The sequence below is a fragment of the Sciurus vulgaris genome (assembly GCF_902686455.1).
Source record: "Sciurus vulgaris genome assembly, chromosome: X".
Classification (NCBI taxonomy): Eukaryota; Metazoa; Chordata; class Mammalia; order Rodentia; family Sciuridae; genus Sciurus; species Sciurus vulgaris.
The window spans coordinates 118,077,988-118,095,530 of NC_136471.1; the positions used below are offsets into that span (position 1 = coordinate 118,077,988).

The 17,543-nt window shown below is 36.3% G+C and overlaps 1 protein-coding gene across 1 annotated transcript in view; it reads right to left on the reverse strand.

Moving 5' to 3' along the window:
• Positions 1–17,543, reverse strand: part of POLA1 (DNA polymerase alpha 1, catalytic subunit) — a 288,381-nt gene that overhangs the window by 258,912 nt on the left and 11,926 nt on the right. Inside the window, exons 5-13 of the mRNA XM_079122812.1 lie at positions 13,155–13,270; positions 12,417–12,479; positions 11,483–11,575; positions 10,965–11,052; positions 10,490–10,691; positions 10,214–10,392; positions 3,314–3,426; positions 2,448–2,564; positions 789–863 (exon numbers count right to left, since the gene is read on the reverse strand). Of these exons, the coding sequence (XP_078978938.1) occupies positions 789–863; positions 2,448–2,564; positions 3,314–3,426; positions 10,214–10,392; positions 10,490–10,691; positions 10,965–11,052; positions 11,483–11,575; positions 12,417–12,479; positions 13,155–13,270 (1,046 nt within the window). The remainder of the gene's footprint in view (positions 1–788; positions 864–2,447; positions 2,565–3,313; positions 3,427–10,213; positions 10,393–10,489; positions 10,692–10,964; positions 11,053–11,482; positions 11,576–12,416; positions 12,480–13,154; positions 13,271–17,543) is intronic.

Genomic DNA, 17,543 nt, shown 5'->3' on the forward strand with positions numbered 1-17,543 from the left:
AAGCAGCAGAAAAAAACCCCTTTGATACATATGAAATGTAATTTGCTACAAATGAAATCCAAAACAATTCACAGTAGGAAACAAAAACAATTCACGATGACAAAATAATGCATCTTGATGACACCCATTAGAAGAAAATAGGCCAAGAAGCTCCCCCAAGAGAGAATTTGTGTCCAGAGCTGTACATGCCTCACTGATAAAGAATAGCCAAGTAAGTACCACTCCATTAGAAGAATGAAAGCAATAGAGTGGGACTCATTGAAAATGTTTCCATGGTACTTTTCATCACCACTGTCAAAAACATTTCTTAAAAGTTTCCCTTTTCCAACATTGTGGGATCAAAACACTAGAACAGAGGTAAAAAGAGGTTAAGGTCCAGTTAATTAACACCCTGCAGCAACGACCTTGCCTGTCACAGGAGCAAGAGCAGCACTATAATGATGCTACTGACACTCCTCTCTCACCTTTCCACTGCTTACAAGAGACACTTAACAGACTAATGATGTTCAACTCCATCATGTGGCATTCATTCCACTTGACAAACAATTGTGCTGTTTCAAGTTATTTGTTTAAAGCTGCATACTTGAAAGCAGAGAAAGGCAGTATAACCTGTAGACTATGTACTTAAAATTAATTTCATCCATTTCGATTATTCATTACTGTAAGTCCACCTCAATGAACTGTGGGCTTGAGGAGCCCTGCCAATACTCCGAATTGAAAGCTAGTTGAAAGTTCAAAAATAGAAAAAAATGTCATTCACCAAAACCCAGTAATTTTCTTTAACTTACCGAGTATCTAACTTCCAAGTACTCAGATTTTTCTGGAACATCAGGTATTTCAAAAGCATAGTTCTTTTCCACTGTCTGGATAAACAGATATTTTTAAAAATCATTAAGACAAAAAAACCTTTCAAAAATCAAATTAGCCAGCATTACATAAAAAATACATGCTCCTATGTTAAATAATCAAGAATCTAGCATCCTTATGGGATATAAGAATAATTAAAGCCAAAAAGGTATCGTTTCACCTTTCAACTAGGACTAAGACACTCAGTGACAATGTTAAAAGGACTTTTCTTGGACACTAGAGAACGTCAAAATACTTGCATTCAAATTGGAGCAAGAAAAGATTAATTTTTTTACAATGTTAATGCATTAAATCATTTACAAGAGCCAGGTTGTGGCACATGCCTATAATCTCAGCTACTCAAAATTCTGAGGTGGGAGAATCATGAGTGTAAGGCCCACCTCAGCAACATAGCAAGACCCTGTCTCAAAATAAAAAATAAAAATTATTTGTGACTAATTGACATTAAGCAACTCTATCTTGCTATAATAATTAACATTAAAATTATAGTTCATATGCACTGAGTATTGGCTGTGTGTCAAGTACTATTCTAATCATTCAATATGAATCAACAGATTTAACCCCTTGGACAATCCTTGCAATAGGGCCCCATTTGATAATGAAGAAACAGGCACAGAGAAGCCACGAGTACAGTCACATACTAGTAAGCAGTAGGGCTAGGACTTAAAGCACAAGCAACCTAACCCTAGCATTCATACTCTTCACCATTACACCACATTTCCCCTGGAATTTTATGTTTTTAGTTTTTGTTTGCAGTGCTAGGAATCAAACCCAGGACCTTGTGCATTACTTCCAGAAATTTAAGGAAGTGTCTCAGCCACAATTCAAAACTTAAGCAGTTAAGAGTGTTAGCTGTATCTTTTGCAACTCAATCCTCCCTTTCTTGCCATCACTACTAATATCCAATATTTTCACGGGCTACAGACCCCACAATTATGGCCAAAGGCATCAATACCTCACTAATATCAAAACAAAATTCCTATTTTTTTAGAGTCATTCTCCACTGAGCTTTACCCCAGCTATTTTTATTTTTTGAGACAAGGTCTCACTAAGTTACTACTGTTGGTGTCAAACTTGTAATCCTTCTGCCTCAGCCTCCCAAGTCACTGAGATTAGAGGCATGTGCCACCAATACCAGCTTGGACAATTTTTCATACATATCACATTAATAGAATATTTTCATTCTATCAGAAATAACATCATAGTCCCTGATTTTTAAAATAAAAACTTACTTAACCTTCTAACCAAAAAGCATTGGCAATAACTAATAATAAAATCATGTTTCCTAGCCATTTCAGAATAAAGCAACACATGTAAACATTTGAAGTAATAATTTGCTTCAAGTTATCTATATATTCAAATTCATGACCATTATTTTATAAGTAGTTTAAAAAGAAAGAAAAATATTTAAAAAATCTAATACACTGTTTTTATATTCATGCCTATGAGATTTCCATTCCACGAGATAGAGATATGCAGAAGGCACTTTGTATGAAGTAGAAACACAATAACTATTTGCTAAATCAAGACATGAACACAAAAAAACAAAGCTGGGGGGAAATTCACCACCAAATACAAACCTTGGACTTGAACTTCATAATTTTATATTTTGCTGCTATTCTTTCATCAAATTCATCATAAACATCCTTCATTGTAACCGGAGTTTCTGTTTCTTTCCCTGTATTTAGATCAACTTTCTGTTCTCCCGTGGAAAGGAGAAAGGGAGAAAAGGTATCTGTACATAAGATCTTCTTAATCACCAAAAACCCAAGTATAAAACAGTTTTCATCCTCACCCATTTAAACATTTAATAGTCTCAAAGATGAGTTCAAAGGCAAAAACAATCCCTCAAAAATACTAAACCCAATGGCCAATTCCTCCCAAAGCATCATAAAGCAAGGCAAAGATGATCAATCCTAAAAAAAGAAAAATGGGAAAATAAGGATTTTAAATCCTGACCAAGATGCTCCACAATTCAACAGAAATGGGTAGGGGCTGAGACTGGGAGCAGACTGGAGATGTTAAAAGTCCCAAATACAGGAGAAGAAGCAAATGGAACTGATATTAAATGGCTACAGGGGAAATATTACTGCTGCCTATGCAGCAAGAGCAGGAAAACTGGGCCAAATGTCATGTCATGTTTTAGAGCCTTAGAGTCTCAAACCCAATTACTATGGAAATGAGGAGTAAGGGAAATAAATATAATATGATGTATTAAAACTCAGACACTTTCATTCTAACAAGTTGGAAAACTGAGTTCTACTTCATTTCTCGGATTTCCCCAACCTCTATTGGAATTGGTGACAATCAGTGGTCACAAGGCAGGAAGTAAGAAAGCATCGAGGTTATAAAGAACTACTATCCTGCTGAAGGACAGGGTTGACAATATAGAGAATGGGTGCCATATATAATTACTGAGATCTCAAAGCTAATCACTAATTCTTACCATTTCACGGGGAAGGAAATAGAGTGTTCGCTCAATGTTTTTTACCATGACACAACAGCTCACATAGGTCTTGGCTGATTCAATACAAACTTTTCCAAACAGAAATACCACACCTGAAAAAAGAAGGGAAAACTAAATTAAATAATTAAAAAGAAAACACTGCAATTACACTAAATCATAGAAACAACATAAAGGCTCACTGAATGTAGTCACACATTGATGCCTTTGTGATAACTCATTCTAACAGCAAATATATAAAATCAGTTCTTAACCCAGTATTTATGTCGTACTACACTATCACAGTGGTACAACCCCTGAGAGAAAGGGGACAGAATAATTCTCTAATTTGGTATAAATATTCCCTATAACCAGTATTACCCAGATTAAGAAAAAAAACTAGTGTCCAACAAATCTTCTATTAAAACCTCATGAAAACTTACAAATGAGAGTATCATTCTAAATTTATTTTTAGTATTTGCATTTACTGATTTAAAAAAACAATATTCATGTATTAGGATATATATGTCAGTATTTTTCTATATGTAAAGTTGTATTTGGGAAAAAAATTCATCTTGTATCTTATTATGGTTTGGATATGAGGTGTCTCCCAAAAGCTCCTGTTGATGCTGAAATATTCAGAAGTAAAAGGATTAGATTATGAGAGTTGTAACCTAACCAGTCCATTCTAGTTTGAATAGACTAACTGGATGGAAACTATAGACAGGTGGGGCATGGTTAGAGAAATTGCATCACTAGGGGCATGCCTTTGAGGTTTATATTTTGTCCCTTGCAATTGAATTCCCCTCTCTGCTTCCTGGCTACCATGTGCTAAAGCAGCTTTCCTCCACCGCACCCTTCCACCATGATGTTCTGCCTCACCTTGGTTCCAGAGCAATAGAGTCAGAGGTTCATGGACTGAACCTCTGAAACCATGAGCCCAAAATAAACTTTTCCTCCTCTAAGTTGTCCTTGTCAGGTATTTGGTCACAGTGATGAAAGGCTGGCTAACACATATCTACTATTCTACATAAACATAAATATCTCATAACAGGTTCTACTTTCACCCTTTCTATGTCACAAGCTACTTAAGACATCTGGCTAGTTAGTATTTATAATGTTACTTTCTCTTCTGCTTCAATTTAACAAATGGTTTACTAACAAAATCAGTAGCTATCCTCTTTTTGAGATTCCTCAGTAATATATACAACAAAGTAAAAACATGCCTTTCTAGACATCAAATCATTGTTCTCCCCATTCCTTCAACAGAAAACTGGCCATTAAGAAAGAACTTCTAAGATTTGAGAGTCAACCCAAGAGATGGTCACTGTAAAAACTCCAGGGCTCCGTGATTAGAGAGCAATAATCAACATAGCCTCTGAACAGTCATTTATCTGAGAAACTAAGAAAATTCTGGTACATGCAAAGGCTACTGTTCACAAAGCCAATTACCCCAGTTTCACAAGACAGCTCATCATCAGTATTTCCTTTTGTCACTCATCCTAGTAGAAATAAGACTATCTAAGGATTTTTATTTCTGCAGATGATTAAAACTCTTACAAGAGTTGTGTGATTTTCAGCTGGGGTGGGGGGAGATAAGGGAGAGAAAAGGGCGGACTGTGGGATGATTTAAAGAAAAAAATCACAGTAGCTCAGAAAATTAGAAGTCATCCACACGACAGTTAAAGATGGAAAAACAAAATTCCATGCAAAGAAAAATAAAGACCCTAATATTGGATTCAAAGATTCAAATAGCTCATTTCACAGTCAAACTAATATCACACTTCATGCAACACATTTGACACTGTTTATGCCTCGTTTGCCACAAAAAGATCATGGTAAACAAAGATTACATTCCCCCCAAAGTTACTAGCTGAAACCAGGTGCAGTCAGGATTATTCAACCTTGAAAAAGTCATAATGAAGACAGGATATCTTCCCATATGCAAAGAGTAAAATTCTTTTCATAATTATGGTGCATTCAGCAACAACTGACTGACTTAGAATCTGTAAGAAAGTGAGAAACAATAACAGGGTCTTTGGGAGTACTTCATTTTTATTAGCAGCATTGATTTTCACAAAGCTCAGTGATCATTACCTACTGTCATGATGAAACTGTTCAACCCTCTGAGATTAAAGGACTTTTTAAAAAGCTATTTTATTTAACCCATTGGCATCAAAAGAGAGAAAGATGTGCCACTGCGGAGGACACAACTTGCAAAGTACCACCAAATAGCAACGTGGACTGATGATGAGAAGCCCTGACTTCTACTAAAGAGCCAACTGCTTTCATTTTTTCAGAGCCTTGGTTTCCTGCTAAGTGAGTAACTAGACTAGATAATCTCTGAAGCCTTTTTCAGCACTTATATGACAGACCAGTAATAGGATTAGTACCTATTTCAATTGCAAAAAATATCAGCTGGCCACCATGGCATGTGCCTGTAGCCCCAGCTACTCAGACAGCTGAGACAGGAGAATTTCTTGAGCCCAGATGTCTGAGACCAACATGGGCAACATAGTGGGACACCCCAACTCAAAAAAGTTATTTGCAAAATATTTCCCTGGGCTGGAGGTATGTGGTAGAGGCATGTGGTAGAGTACATGGTTAGTATGCACAAGGCCCTTGGCTGAATTCCTAACACCACCAAAAAAGTTTTTTCCCCCATTACCGATTTAAAAAGCCTATCCATGACACTGGCCTGGAATCAGAAATCCAACATATAGCATAAATTGGTTACTTTACAAATTTAGTTGTGCCTCAATGCTTCAATCATAGCCTCCAATATCCCTTAGTACAAACTAGCACTAGTTAAGAGAAATGTCTGTGATGATGTATTTGTTTGTTATCTGACCTATCCAAAATAGAAGCTATTTTTCACATATGGCAATTAAGCACCTGAAAGGTGGTTACTGGCTGAGAAACTGAATTTTAAATTTCATTTCCTTTTAAGTAGTTTAAATTAAAAGAGCTGCAAATGGTCAGTGACTGTTTTAGTGGACGTGATGGTACCTTAGTAGATTTTGCCCTGTGAAACAATGCTGTTTACTAATGAGTATAAACCAAAAAACAAAAGGTGGAAATAACAAACTTATTTTCACAAAGGAAGAAAGAGGACTGTTATCTTTTTCTTTAGTTGGAGATGGACACAATATCTTTATTTATTTTTATGTGGTGCTGAAGATCATGTCTAGTACCTCGCACATGCATGACAAGTGCTTTTCCACTGAGCTACAACCCCAGCCCAGGACTGTTGTTTAAAGTTCTGATCCTTGGTAACCAACACTGGCAATGATGCTTTATAGGCACTTACTTGGGAGGGAGGTCACCATCCACTTTTGTGTTACTCATTCTTATTTCACACTGCTACAAGAATTTAAGAAGCAAATTAAATAACGGCAACAAATTCAACTCTGGTTCTCTGTAACCCTCCATGTACATCCACAAGACTGCCAATCACTATGTAGTTTATTTCAAAGACCATTTACTGAATATCTACTACGGGCCTGGCACTGTACTAAATACTGAAATGAAAGATTCCAGTCTTCTAGCAGCTTAAAGGCTTTGGGAGAGAGAGAAAAACAGATTCGGATCATTTCAAAATCACATGACAAATGCTACAATGAGAAAGGATATGATGAGGTCACAGGGCTCTGAGGTCCATCTAGAGGTTTAGGAAAACCCTCAGGAAAAGACACCTGAGCTGAATCTTGAAGAATGTGTCAGATAAGGGGATCCCAGTCAGACAAACACCATGAATAAAGGGACATGAAGGAGCAATTTCTAGGGCAAAAATTCATAGACAGCAGGCCTCAGAAATGTGTTAAGGAGCTTAAACTCTATGTTATAGGCAATAGATAGTGAGGATTTTTTTAAATGAGGAGAAGACATAGTCAATGTTACCCTTCTGATCAACCACTCTGGCAGTAGTGTGGAAGATAACAGTTTAAAGATCAATTAGGAGGCTGGTACAATGAATTCAGTAGGTAACAAGGGATCAAGGGGCACCAGTTATGAGGAGTTAGGTTATCTACTTTAGAAGGAATAAAGCAACAAGACTTGGTAATGGAAGTGAGGAAAAGGAGGGCATCAAGGATGGCTTCCAGGTTTCTGGTTTTGATGGAACCATTAACCAAGACTGGAATAAAATACAGCATTGAGCAGACACAGCAAAGTACAGGGAACAGTACTGGGATAAGCAAGTCCACCATGTTGCACAGCTTCAGGGTACACCACTCACACTGCTGTGCTGTGAACGTGGTATCCCCTGAGGTTGTACAATGGGGCAACCCCACTGGGAGTTCAGCAATGGATCAGAAATCATCTGCTCAGTCTTACATAAACATACTTTCTAGCCTACCTTCCAGCAGAGTAACAAAGAAGTAGTCAAAGAGGTGAGAAGGTCTACCAAATCAGCTTACCCTAGCTAAAGTAGGTTAAGATACCATTTCTAAGATTGATTTTATCTTTATCTCAGAAACTAAAACATGGTAGCATGCAACAAAGTGGTTCTACAAGTGTATATGTATCTGATAAAAGGAAGCACATTAATGTTTCTGTCCCCTCTCCCAGGAACATTAACATTTTTCTAGATAAAGGCAATGGCCAATTATCTTTAAGGTAAATCTAGTCTTCAAGTCTGATGTTTAATACTCATTCTTCTTATTCACACACATGCTTTACTGACATAGAGTTACTCCATTTTTACTAGATGCAGCCTCCAGGAAACCAACTTGAAAAGCAGTTTACATCATACAATTCTATTTAAGGGTATATCCTATATTTTACATTATTTCAACAGATCTTGTCATGCCCATTCCCACAGTGAAGGACTCAAAGAGACAGAAAAAGAAATTGGATAACCTCCTGTCTTTTTAGATGCTTAAGCAACACAAATTTATGATCTTAGAGCTCTGGAGGTCAGGAGTACCAAATTTGTCAGCAGGGTTGCACTAGGGCACAATCCTTTCCTTGCCATTTCCAACTTCCAAGAGCTGTCCACATTCCTTGGTTGGTAAACCTGCATGACTTCAACTTCTGCTTCCAAGTTACATCTCCTTCTCTGACTATGACCTTCCCTTTTACAAGGATTTCTGGATTACATTGGGCCAACTTAGATTCTGTCCTAATCTTGAGATCCTTAATTTAATCAAATCTATAAGGTCCCTTTTTCCTTGCAAGGAAACATATCACAGGCTCCAAATGTTAGTACATAGACATCTTTGGGGATGTGGGGGTTCATATGCTGCCTATCACATCTCTGTTCCATGAAGTTGAGACGTTTTCCCAGAGGTCTTAGAAAACAAGAAGAGGATAAGAACCCCAGGACCAAAAAAATATCCAAGGACTAATAGGCAGCTACTGAAATTCAGAGATTTGTTTAATGAAAATCAAATGAGATATGTCAAAATTACTTGGCCCCCTATTTTTTAGGTGGAGGATAAAGATTAGAGAGAGAGAGAGAGAGAGAGAGAGAGAGAGAGAGAGAGAGAGAGAGAGAGAGAGACACTCCACTATTTCTGTTTAGTGAAAAAGCATTCATTTGGAGGTGATTTTTAAGTTTTTAAAAAAAGTTGTTCTGAAAAACTGAAATAAGACATTCAATTTGGTTAAAGAGAAACAGGCCCAGAAACACCACCAGAAAGGTATCTGTTCAATTCTAGGAGGGTCTTTTCTAACAGTTATCATTGCTCAAAATGAAATGAGCCTCCTCTGTCATAGTAAGAGCATTCTGAGCACCTCTCAGGTGATTTTTTTTTCTTTACAAGGAGTAAGTTAGTAAGACCCCCTCATCAGAAGGTCAGTCCTATGAATTCTTAAAGGAGAATAAACTTTTTGTTTCATTTGTTGGGTGGCCCTTTTCTTCAACTTCTTCCCAGCATTTTGTGAATCAAGAATTCACAGTACTAGCTCATTAGGATGACCTGGGAATCAGTCTTGATTCCCCCTTTCCATCAAAGCCCCAATCCAATCCATCAATAAGTTTGCGTCAAAATACTTGTTAAATGCCTTCATTTCTCTCTTCCTACCCTCTAGGGTCCAGGTAACTAGCACCTCTGCCCTGGACTGACCAATCTCCAAGGCTTCTGCACTTTCCTAGCCCACTACAGACCATCCTTCCACAAGTGTATGTACAAGCATGCACGTACATGCTCTGCCTATTCTCTTCACAGACAAGAGAGTTCCTGTTGAAATATAAACTCAATTATGGGACCATCCATCAATATGTGGGCTTTTGATTTATCTCCAACTTCACTGCATACCAATCTTTCACTTGATAACTATGCTACAATCACACAGGCCTCCTTCTTGCCAGTCCTTCCCACTTACTGGATTGTTAAGTTGAGATGCCCTTTCCTCAACTCTGTATGTGCCTCACATCTTAGCTCAGGAATCATCTCTTAAAATAGGCCTTCACTGACAATCCTCCAACTAGCTCCCTTTTACATCACTGGTATTACCAGTTTCTTTTATTTACTGCCAATTTCCCCCCACCCACTTCCACCCCATTAAAATATAAGCCACATTATAGCCTAGGGAATTTGTGCAGTTTGTTCACCCCGTCTCAGTGCCTGACATACAACAGGTATCCAATTTGCTAAATAAAGAGACAAATTAATGACTGATTCCATTTGAAGTATCCTGTAACTTTAGATATATCAACGGCAAACTACAAGCACATTCAAACATCCCATATAACTGATTTTTGGAATAGGCATTTTTAAGGACTATTCACATCACAGCTCCTCTCCACCAGGGTGGCTCATGCACATTACAATGAACAAGTACTGCTCTTCTACAATGCACATACGCTGAGTGCAGAGCCTGTGCCAATTTTCCTCACTAAGTATTTAAGGGAAAACTTGCTATTCCATCAAGACGTATGTTTATTTTATCTTTGATTACCTGGTTGGTTGTACTGATCTTCATAAGCATCCAGCCAATAAAACTGGAACACTTGTTCTTCATCTGTCCCTTTTACCAATGGCAGTTCACTGGAATCCACTTGAACTTCCTGTGCTGAGAAACTGCTGTCGTCTTCCTGATCAATGCCCCAACAAGAGACATCTGGGAGAAAATTTCCCCTGCAGAAATCAAATTTTCCAAAACCTCTCAAAATCTAATAGATTAATTAGAGTGCTATTTGCCAGGAAAAAAATAATAATCAGAAAATGCTCTTACAAGCAAGACATGGTCTCTCTCCCAGGATCTGCCTTGTGTTTCATCCACTCTGCTGGCTCACTCTCTTGGTCCCAAGTCTTGGTAGCCACAGACTTCATGTCCACGTCCTCGGCTTCCATGGGTTCATCGAAGTCACCATCTTCAAACTCCATTTCCTCTGACTCATGCTCATCTTCTGGACACTCTGGTTGCACCAGCTCTCCTATAGGCATCAGCATATATTCCTGTCACATGCTAGTTCCTGATGCACAAAGGTTTACCCAACACTGAAATATCAGCACATCCCTTTTCCTACACTATGCTTGTATTTCCCTTTAATCTCCAAATTGGATGTTTTTAACTTTTAGCACTATGAATCCAAATCTTTCATACTTAGACTTGCCATCACAATACCTTCATAATTGCCTCCAGCTCTTCTACCATTGTGACAGCAACTGCTCAACACTCTTGCATTTCTGCCTGACATCAGACTTACCAGCAAATTCAGCTCGTTTAAGAGGAACAGGAGTTAATGAAAGCTCCTTTCTGGAGACAGGGGAAGCAGTTTTTCCTGAAGGAATTGCCTGTAAACATTTTTAAATGTTTAGTCACTTAGACTTGCATAGGAAAAATATGCAACTGTCCTACCTTGACCAGAGATAATGACAGTTCCCATTTATAAAAAGGTTTTATGTATTATTAATTTAACAGCTTCAATTATTTTACTGTTACCTTGGTTTACAGAAAAAAAAAATACTTGTTTCCAGGAGGAAAATTATTGCATTTAGCACAGTTGTAATACCTATAATAAACACACATTAGTTACTACAAAATGTACTATGAAAAAAGGAGACACATGCTATTCTGAAATATATGAAACTATATATTGAATGACAGTCCTAATTTTAAAAATCAAAAATAAATTCAAAGGCATTTCCTTCACATAGAAAAGCAAAAACAAATAAATTTAAAACAATATCATAAGTCAAGACAGGGTACCTCTACACACTTTATCTTGGGGGTGTGCACAGCAAAAGGATTCAGAGAAGCTCCAGTGGATCTTTTCTTTTTAGGCATTATTATAGGTGGAAGAGTTATTTGAGGTGTCTAAAAGGAAGGGTAAGACAGACAATTCACTGCCAGGCTTGGTTTACCACGTAATAGATAAAGTATATTTCTTTGCTCACTGAAACCCAGTAAGCACTTTTATTCCCTTCCCTGCCCCCCCCCACAGGATCTATGTTCATGTACTGTGGTTACTATAGCAACAATACTACAGAAATCACTAGAAAACCTGGATACTGAATCCACCCCTCACCAATTCTTTTCTTTTTAAAATTTAAGTCTTTCACTTATCCTTCCAGAGTATTACATTTAAAAACTATCAAGATACATACAACTGTGTAGTGTTGATGCTAGTCATCCTGATCAACAGTCACTTAGAAATACACTTCTAAATAAGCACTTAGCCTTTATGAGAAATGGCCAATTTTCAAATTCACAGTGCAGATCAGCCTATTTGAGTTTGATCAGGGATAGGATACTAACTCTTTCTTTGCTCCCACTCAGAATTAAAGACAAGGATCTTACGCCTGATTGTGTAGACTGACAGGCTTCAACCTATTTAAGGAACATATGCTATAAGCAACTGAACACAAGCAGTAAGCATTCACAGAACTGACTCCTAGGTGTATTCTTACTACTTCCAACATACACCCACACAGCCCCATCTACATAATCACATAGCTGTAACAGCTGGAAACTACTCACCTAAAATGGTGAGAAGAAACTAATTGGAAGATTTTATTTTTATTTTTGTGGGACATTTGTTTTGGTGGTATTGTCCTTGCATTTTTTAACTTCTAACAAAAGTCTATTCTGTACAACTACTGAACTATTTCTAAAACCTGTTCCCTGCACATTTTACAACTCCCAGAGAATCACTTACCTCAGTGTTCAGATCTTGTAGAATGTCACCTAGCAGTTCATCCTTAGACAAATCTACAGCTTTCTAGAGATTATAAAGGAAGGCAAAATGAGAAAACCCTGCACATAAAATTTTCACCCAGACCACACATGACCATGAAAGGAAGAACCTAACCAATCAGTCCTTACCTCTTAATTTCATTCATACTAAGTGCTCTTATCTATTCACGAATTTTAACTACCACCTGTGTATATGTAAAAGAAATTGAGGTGGGGTAGGCACCAGAGATTGAACTCAGGGGCACTTGACCACTGAGCTACACCCCCAGCCTTATTTTGTATTTTATTTAGAGACAGGTTGCTTAACACCTCACTTTTGCTGAAGCTGGCTTTGAACTTGAAATCTTCCTGCCTCAGCCTCCTGAGCCTCTGGGATTATAGGCATGTGCCACCACACCAGGCTGTAAATTTTAAATTTATAGTTCCCATCATCTATTTTCATTCTCATTCCATGATCTTCCTGTTAGTCACTGAAATGAAACACACTTTCAATTCAGTTTTTATGTTCAGTCTTTCTTTTCTATCTCCCAAGTTCTAACCACTGAGATGCCTAAATTCACTTGAAATCTAAAGTCAACTTAGTAAGTGAAGCTGGAAAAATGTTGTCAAATATGTATTGAGCAGCTAATATTTGTATAATCATATATTAAATTCATTTCTCAAAGGAAAAGACAAAATATACAGAAACCATGAAACTCACATCTGTGGTTTTCTTTCCAGCACTGGCAATGAACATTGACTTGATATTGTTTGGTTTTGTCACTGCAGATTTCTTTACATTCCTCTTGCCTCTGTTGTGTGTTTTAGCATCCTTTCCTATTGAATTATTTAGAAACACAAATGGTCCCAAGTCAAAATGGAAACCAAAAAGCTAGTCATTTGTTCTCTGTATATGAGAATTTGGGAAGAAAAATATTAAGAATTCAAAATACAAACATATAAAGATTTTACACAAGGTGCATAGAGAAGAAACTTTAAAATAAGCTATATTCAAAAACTTGGGCTAAATGTTATTACAAAAACTGAAAACACAAGTTAACTATCAGGATGAGTTAAGTGTGACTATTTAATTACAATTGTTAGTGTGAAGAAAAAGCTTTTTTGAAAGTGAGACAGGAGATAGGAAAGATTGTAAAATAAACCAGACATTATTACCCTGTATACATATATAACTATACAACTGGTGGCATTCTACTTCATGTATAACCAGAAGAATGAGATATTATACTCCATGTATCGAAGTATATTCTACTGTCATGTATAACTAATTAAAACAAATCTGGAATCAAGTATTTATCCTAGTAGCCTTCATGAAATCATCTCTTCGGTTTTATACGAACTTGACAGAACAACTTAACTGTAAAAAGTGGAATTGCAAGTTATGATACTGCGGCATCCTGATTTCCATTTTATGAGGAACAGCAACTAGACAAATTTACAATTTGTCATATTAACACTAAACAGCAGAGAAACATTTGCTCACTAAAGGAAAACTTTTGCCATGTTTTTCTCTTCTGGTCATGTGTAAATCAACTTCCTAATACTGTCAATTTTAATCTCTCTTTTTTATTCATCCCCAAATATTCTCAATTTCAAAAAAATTAAATGAATAATTAAAATATTTGGTAGTGGCATACACATAGAGACCAGATGAAGTAAAAGATACAATCTAGAAAAGAGACCCAATCATGTATGGAAATTTAGTATATAATAAAGGTGACAACTTACACCACTTGGGGAAAGATGGACTTCTTAATAAATAGTGTTGGCTATCCATTTGTAAGATCCATATAAACATCAAAATGAAATTTTCAAAAATAAAACTACACAAGTACTTTAAAAAAGCAAATTCCTTTGTAAGCTGGGTATGGTAAAAATCTTTCTACTAATTCTAAATCCACTTGCAAGTAAAAAACAGATTGATAAATCCAATTAAACCAGAAAAGGGCTTCAAAGAAAAACCAGGAAAAAGTATTTGCAAAATGTATCACAGATAAAGGATCAACTTCCCCAATAAACATTTCCTTGATATAAAGACCTAAAACAATCAATCCAAACTCAAAAGGAAAGTGAGCAATAAATGCAAACATATAAGTGGTTATCAAGTTTTATGAAAAGATCCATTTGTGTACAACCAGAGAAATGAAAAGTTGTATTCCATTTGTGTACAATAAATCAAAAAATAAAATTAAATTAAAAAATCCAGAACTTTATGTATAAAATAAATGCAAATGAACACCACACTGAGATGCCACTTCTCACATATCAGACTGGCAAAAATTCAGAAGTTTGACAACATACTGTTAGCAGGGCTTTGGGGAAACACACATTCATACACTGTTCATGGGAAGTTACAAAAGGACAACTCCTAGGAAGAACTTGGCAATGTCTTGTCAACATCTAATAAAAATTTTGTGCACATTTACTCTCTGAGCCAACAATCCCTCTTCTAGGAATTGTCCCTGAGGAAAACATCATCTGCATAAGAGTTATTGGATGTGGCACTATTTGTAATAGCAAATTATTGAAAATAAATGTCCACCCAAGGAAATTAATAAGTGACAGCATATCAATATAATGGAGTACTATGCAGTCATACAGACATAAATAATAAAGAAAAATCTGTTAAGTACTAATATGAAGTGATTTTTAGAATATCCTAAGTGAAAAAAGCAAACTACAAAACTATCTACAGAGAGTAACTTTTGTGTAAGAAAGAAAATAGAAACGCATAACACAACTCCATTCCTAGGTATATACTCCAAAAAAACAAAAACAGGTATTCAAACAAAAACTTGAACACAAATGTTCACAGCAGCATTAAAAAGGTAGAAATAAGCCAGTGCCCATCAACTGATGAATGGGTAAAGAAAATAGGGGACACATATCCACATAATATTATTCAGTCATAAAAAAGAATCAAGTACTAATACATGCTATATAACATGGATTAAACTTTAAAACAGTATGCTAAGTAAATGATGCCAGACACAAAAGGTCACATATTGTATGATCCTAGTCATATAAAATGTCCACAACAGGCAAAACCAAAGAAGCAGAAAGCAGATTAATGGTTGCCAGGTGCTAAGGGAAGTAAGATGAGAGTGACTATTTAATGAGTATGGGGTTTCCATCTGGGGTGAAGAAAATGTTCTGGAACTAGATAATGGTAATGGCTGCAAACACTGCAAATGTACTAAATTTCACTAATGGTATATTTTGTTATATGTATTCTACTGCAATAAAAACAGATATTCTTCACATGGCAAGGTTTGCAGTACATTTGTAAAAAATGTGAGACCAGAGAATTGCATGAAGAAAGTGGTATCTTTATTGAGACCAACTGGAGCAGTTTGAAAACAGAATATACTTAAGGGTTAAAATGTTCCAGAATTTAGTGTTTGTTTTATTGTGCCTTCCCACTTATTTTTCTTCATTTGAACTTGATATTTTTCTCCATCTCTAGTTGAAAACAACATGCCAGGGACTGGATCCACACACCATAAAGAGCTGACCTTGTACTTCTAGGCAAAACTACAATTTCTTATAAGTTTTTAAAGTGGATTTCAGGGGCTAGGGTTATAGGTCAGTGGTGGAGCGCTTGCCTAGAATGTGTGAGGCACTGGGTTTGATTCTCAGCACCACATAAAATAAATAAATAAAATAAAGGTTCATCAACAACTAAAAAAATAAAAATAAAAATAAAGTGGGTTTCAGAATTGCATTTGCCTTCCTAAGATCTTGTGACCTTACTTGGGTTCCTAGTGAGGTACACTGAAACAATGGGGACTTGTGGGTGAATGGTAGTGGAAAAGCATGAAATACAAATTTCTAAAACTAGTTTTCTTCCAGAATGTCAAATCACTGTCTTTACTAATATATTGCCAGGAACCGATAACAATATGACATACAAATAGTGATGGCTCATTTATTCGACAAATACTGCATACTTCCTTCATGTCTGCTCCTGTGATCAGCCCTGGAGTGAGCGGGATGTGGGTCCTCTCTTTGAGAAGCTCCTTAACCAGTCCAACTTCCTAAGTTGCAGCTGACCAAAACTAAAATCTATATAGGTGATAGGGACTATGTCTACTTGATGTAATTAACAATATAGACATAACGCTAACACAGGCCTCCTTGATTCTGGGAGATAATGCTGCACACAGACTCATTCTATTCTTCCCAGACTCACATAAACTACAAATCCACAATTAGCCACAATTTTCAACCAAAGGATACCAGTGTGTAGAGTTTCTACATTACATAGGTTGGCAGAAACTGGTCAATTCATACTCTAATAGATGAATGAATAAATAACATCCCATGTGGGGGAAAATCAAACATTTTTTTTTTTATAACTGTAAACAAAGGAAAGATAAACCAGAAACTAATTAAAATGGTTATTTAGAGAGATGGGTAAAAATAAGACAGAAGGCACAGGAATAAGAGCAAGACTTTTCTGCATATATCTCGGTATCATTTTTATTTTTATATCATGTATTTTATAATATTTTAAAAAATAGAGAAGACTTTTAAAAATTTGAACACAAAAACAAATGAACCTGTAAACTGATAAAAGAAAAAATTACTTAATATAACTTCTAAACACAATACTCTCAAGATAGACCTTTAGTGTGATAAATGCCAAGAACGAGAAAATTGTGAAGAAATCATACACTTTACTTAGAAAGGTTGTTAACAGAGGTTTTGGTTTAGTAATTCTAAAAAAAAATGTGTATATTTCAAAAGACAAGGATTTTCATTGAAAGTATACAAATACAGAATTGAGAAGATGAAGAATTCGGTAGTAATGGACTGGGATGAAACTTATCAGTATGAATTCAGAACATAATTTCCTAGTTCTGTTTACCGAAAGGGCCTAGAAGCCATCTTACAAAAGAGCAATGAACATATCCCTTCCCCAGATTTAAATAACATTCCCCATGAAAGGAACCAAGATGCTGGAGAGAAGCAGTTGATTCCAGCTCTGGTACAAGAAGAATACAAGGTAACCTTGAGCATCTTCTTGGCTCTGATAGCAAGGAAATGCTCATATACTGATGGAATCATATCAAAAGGATACAGGAGA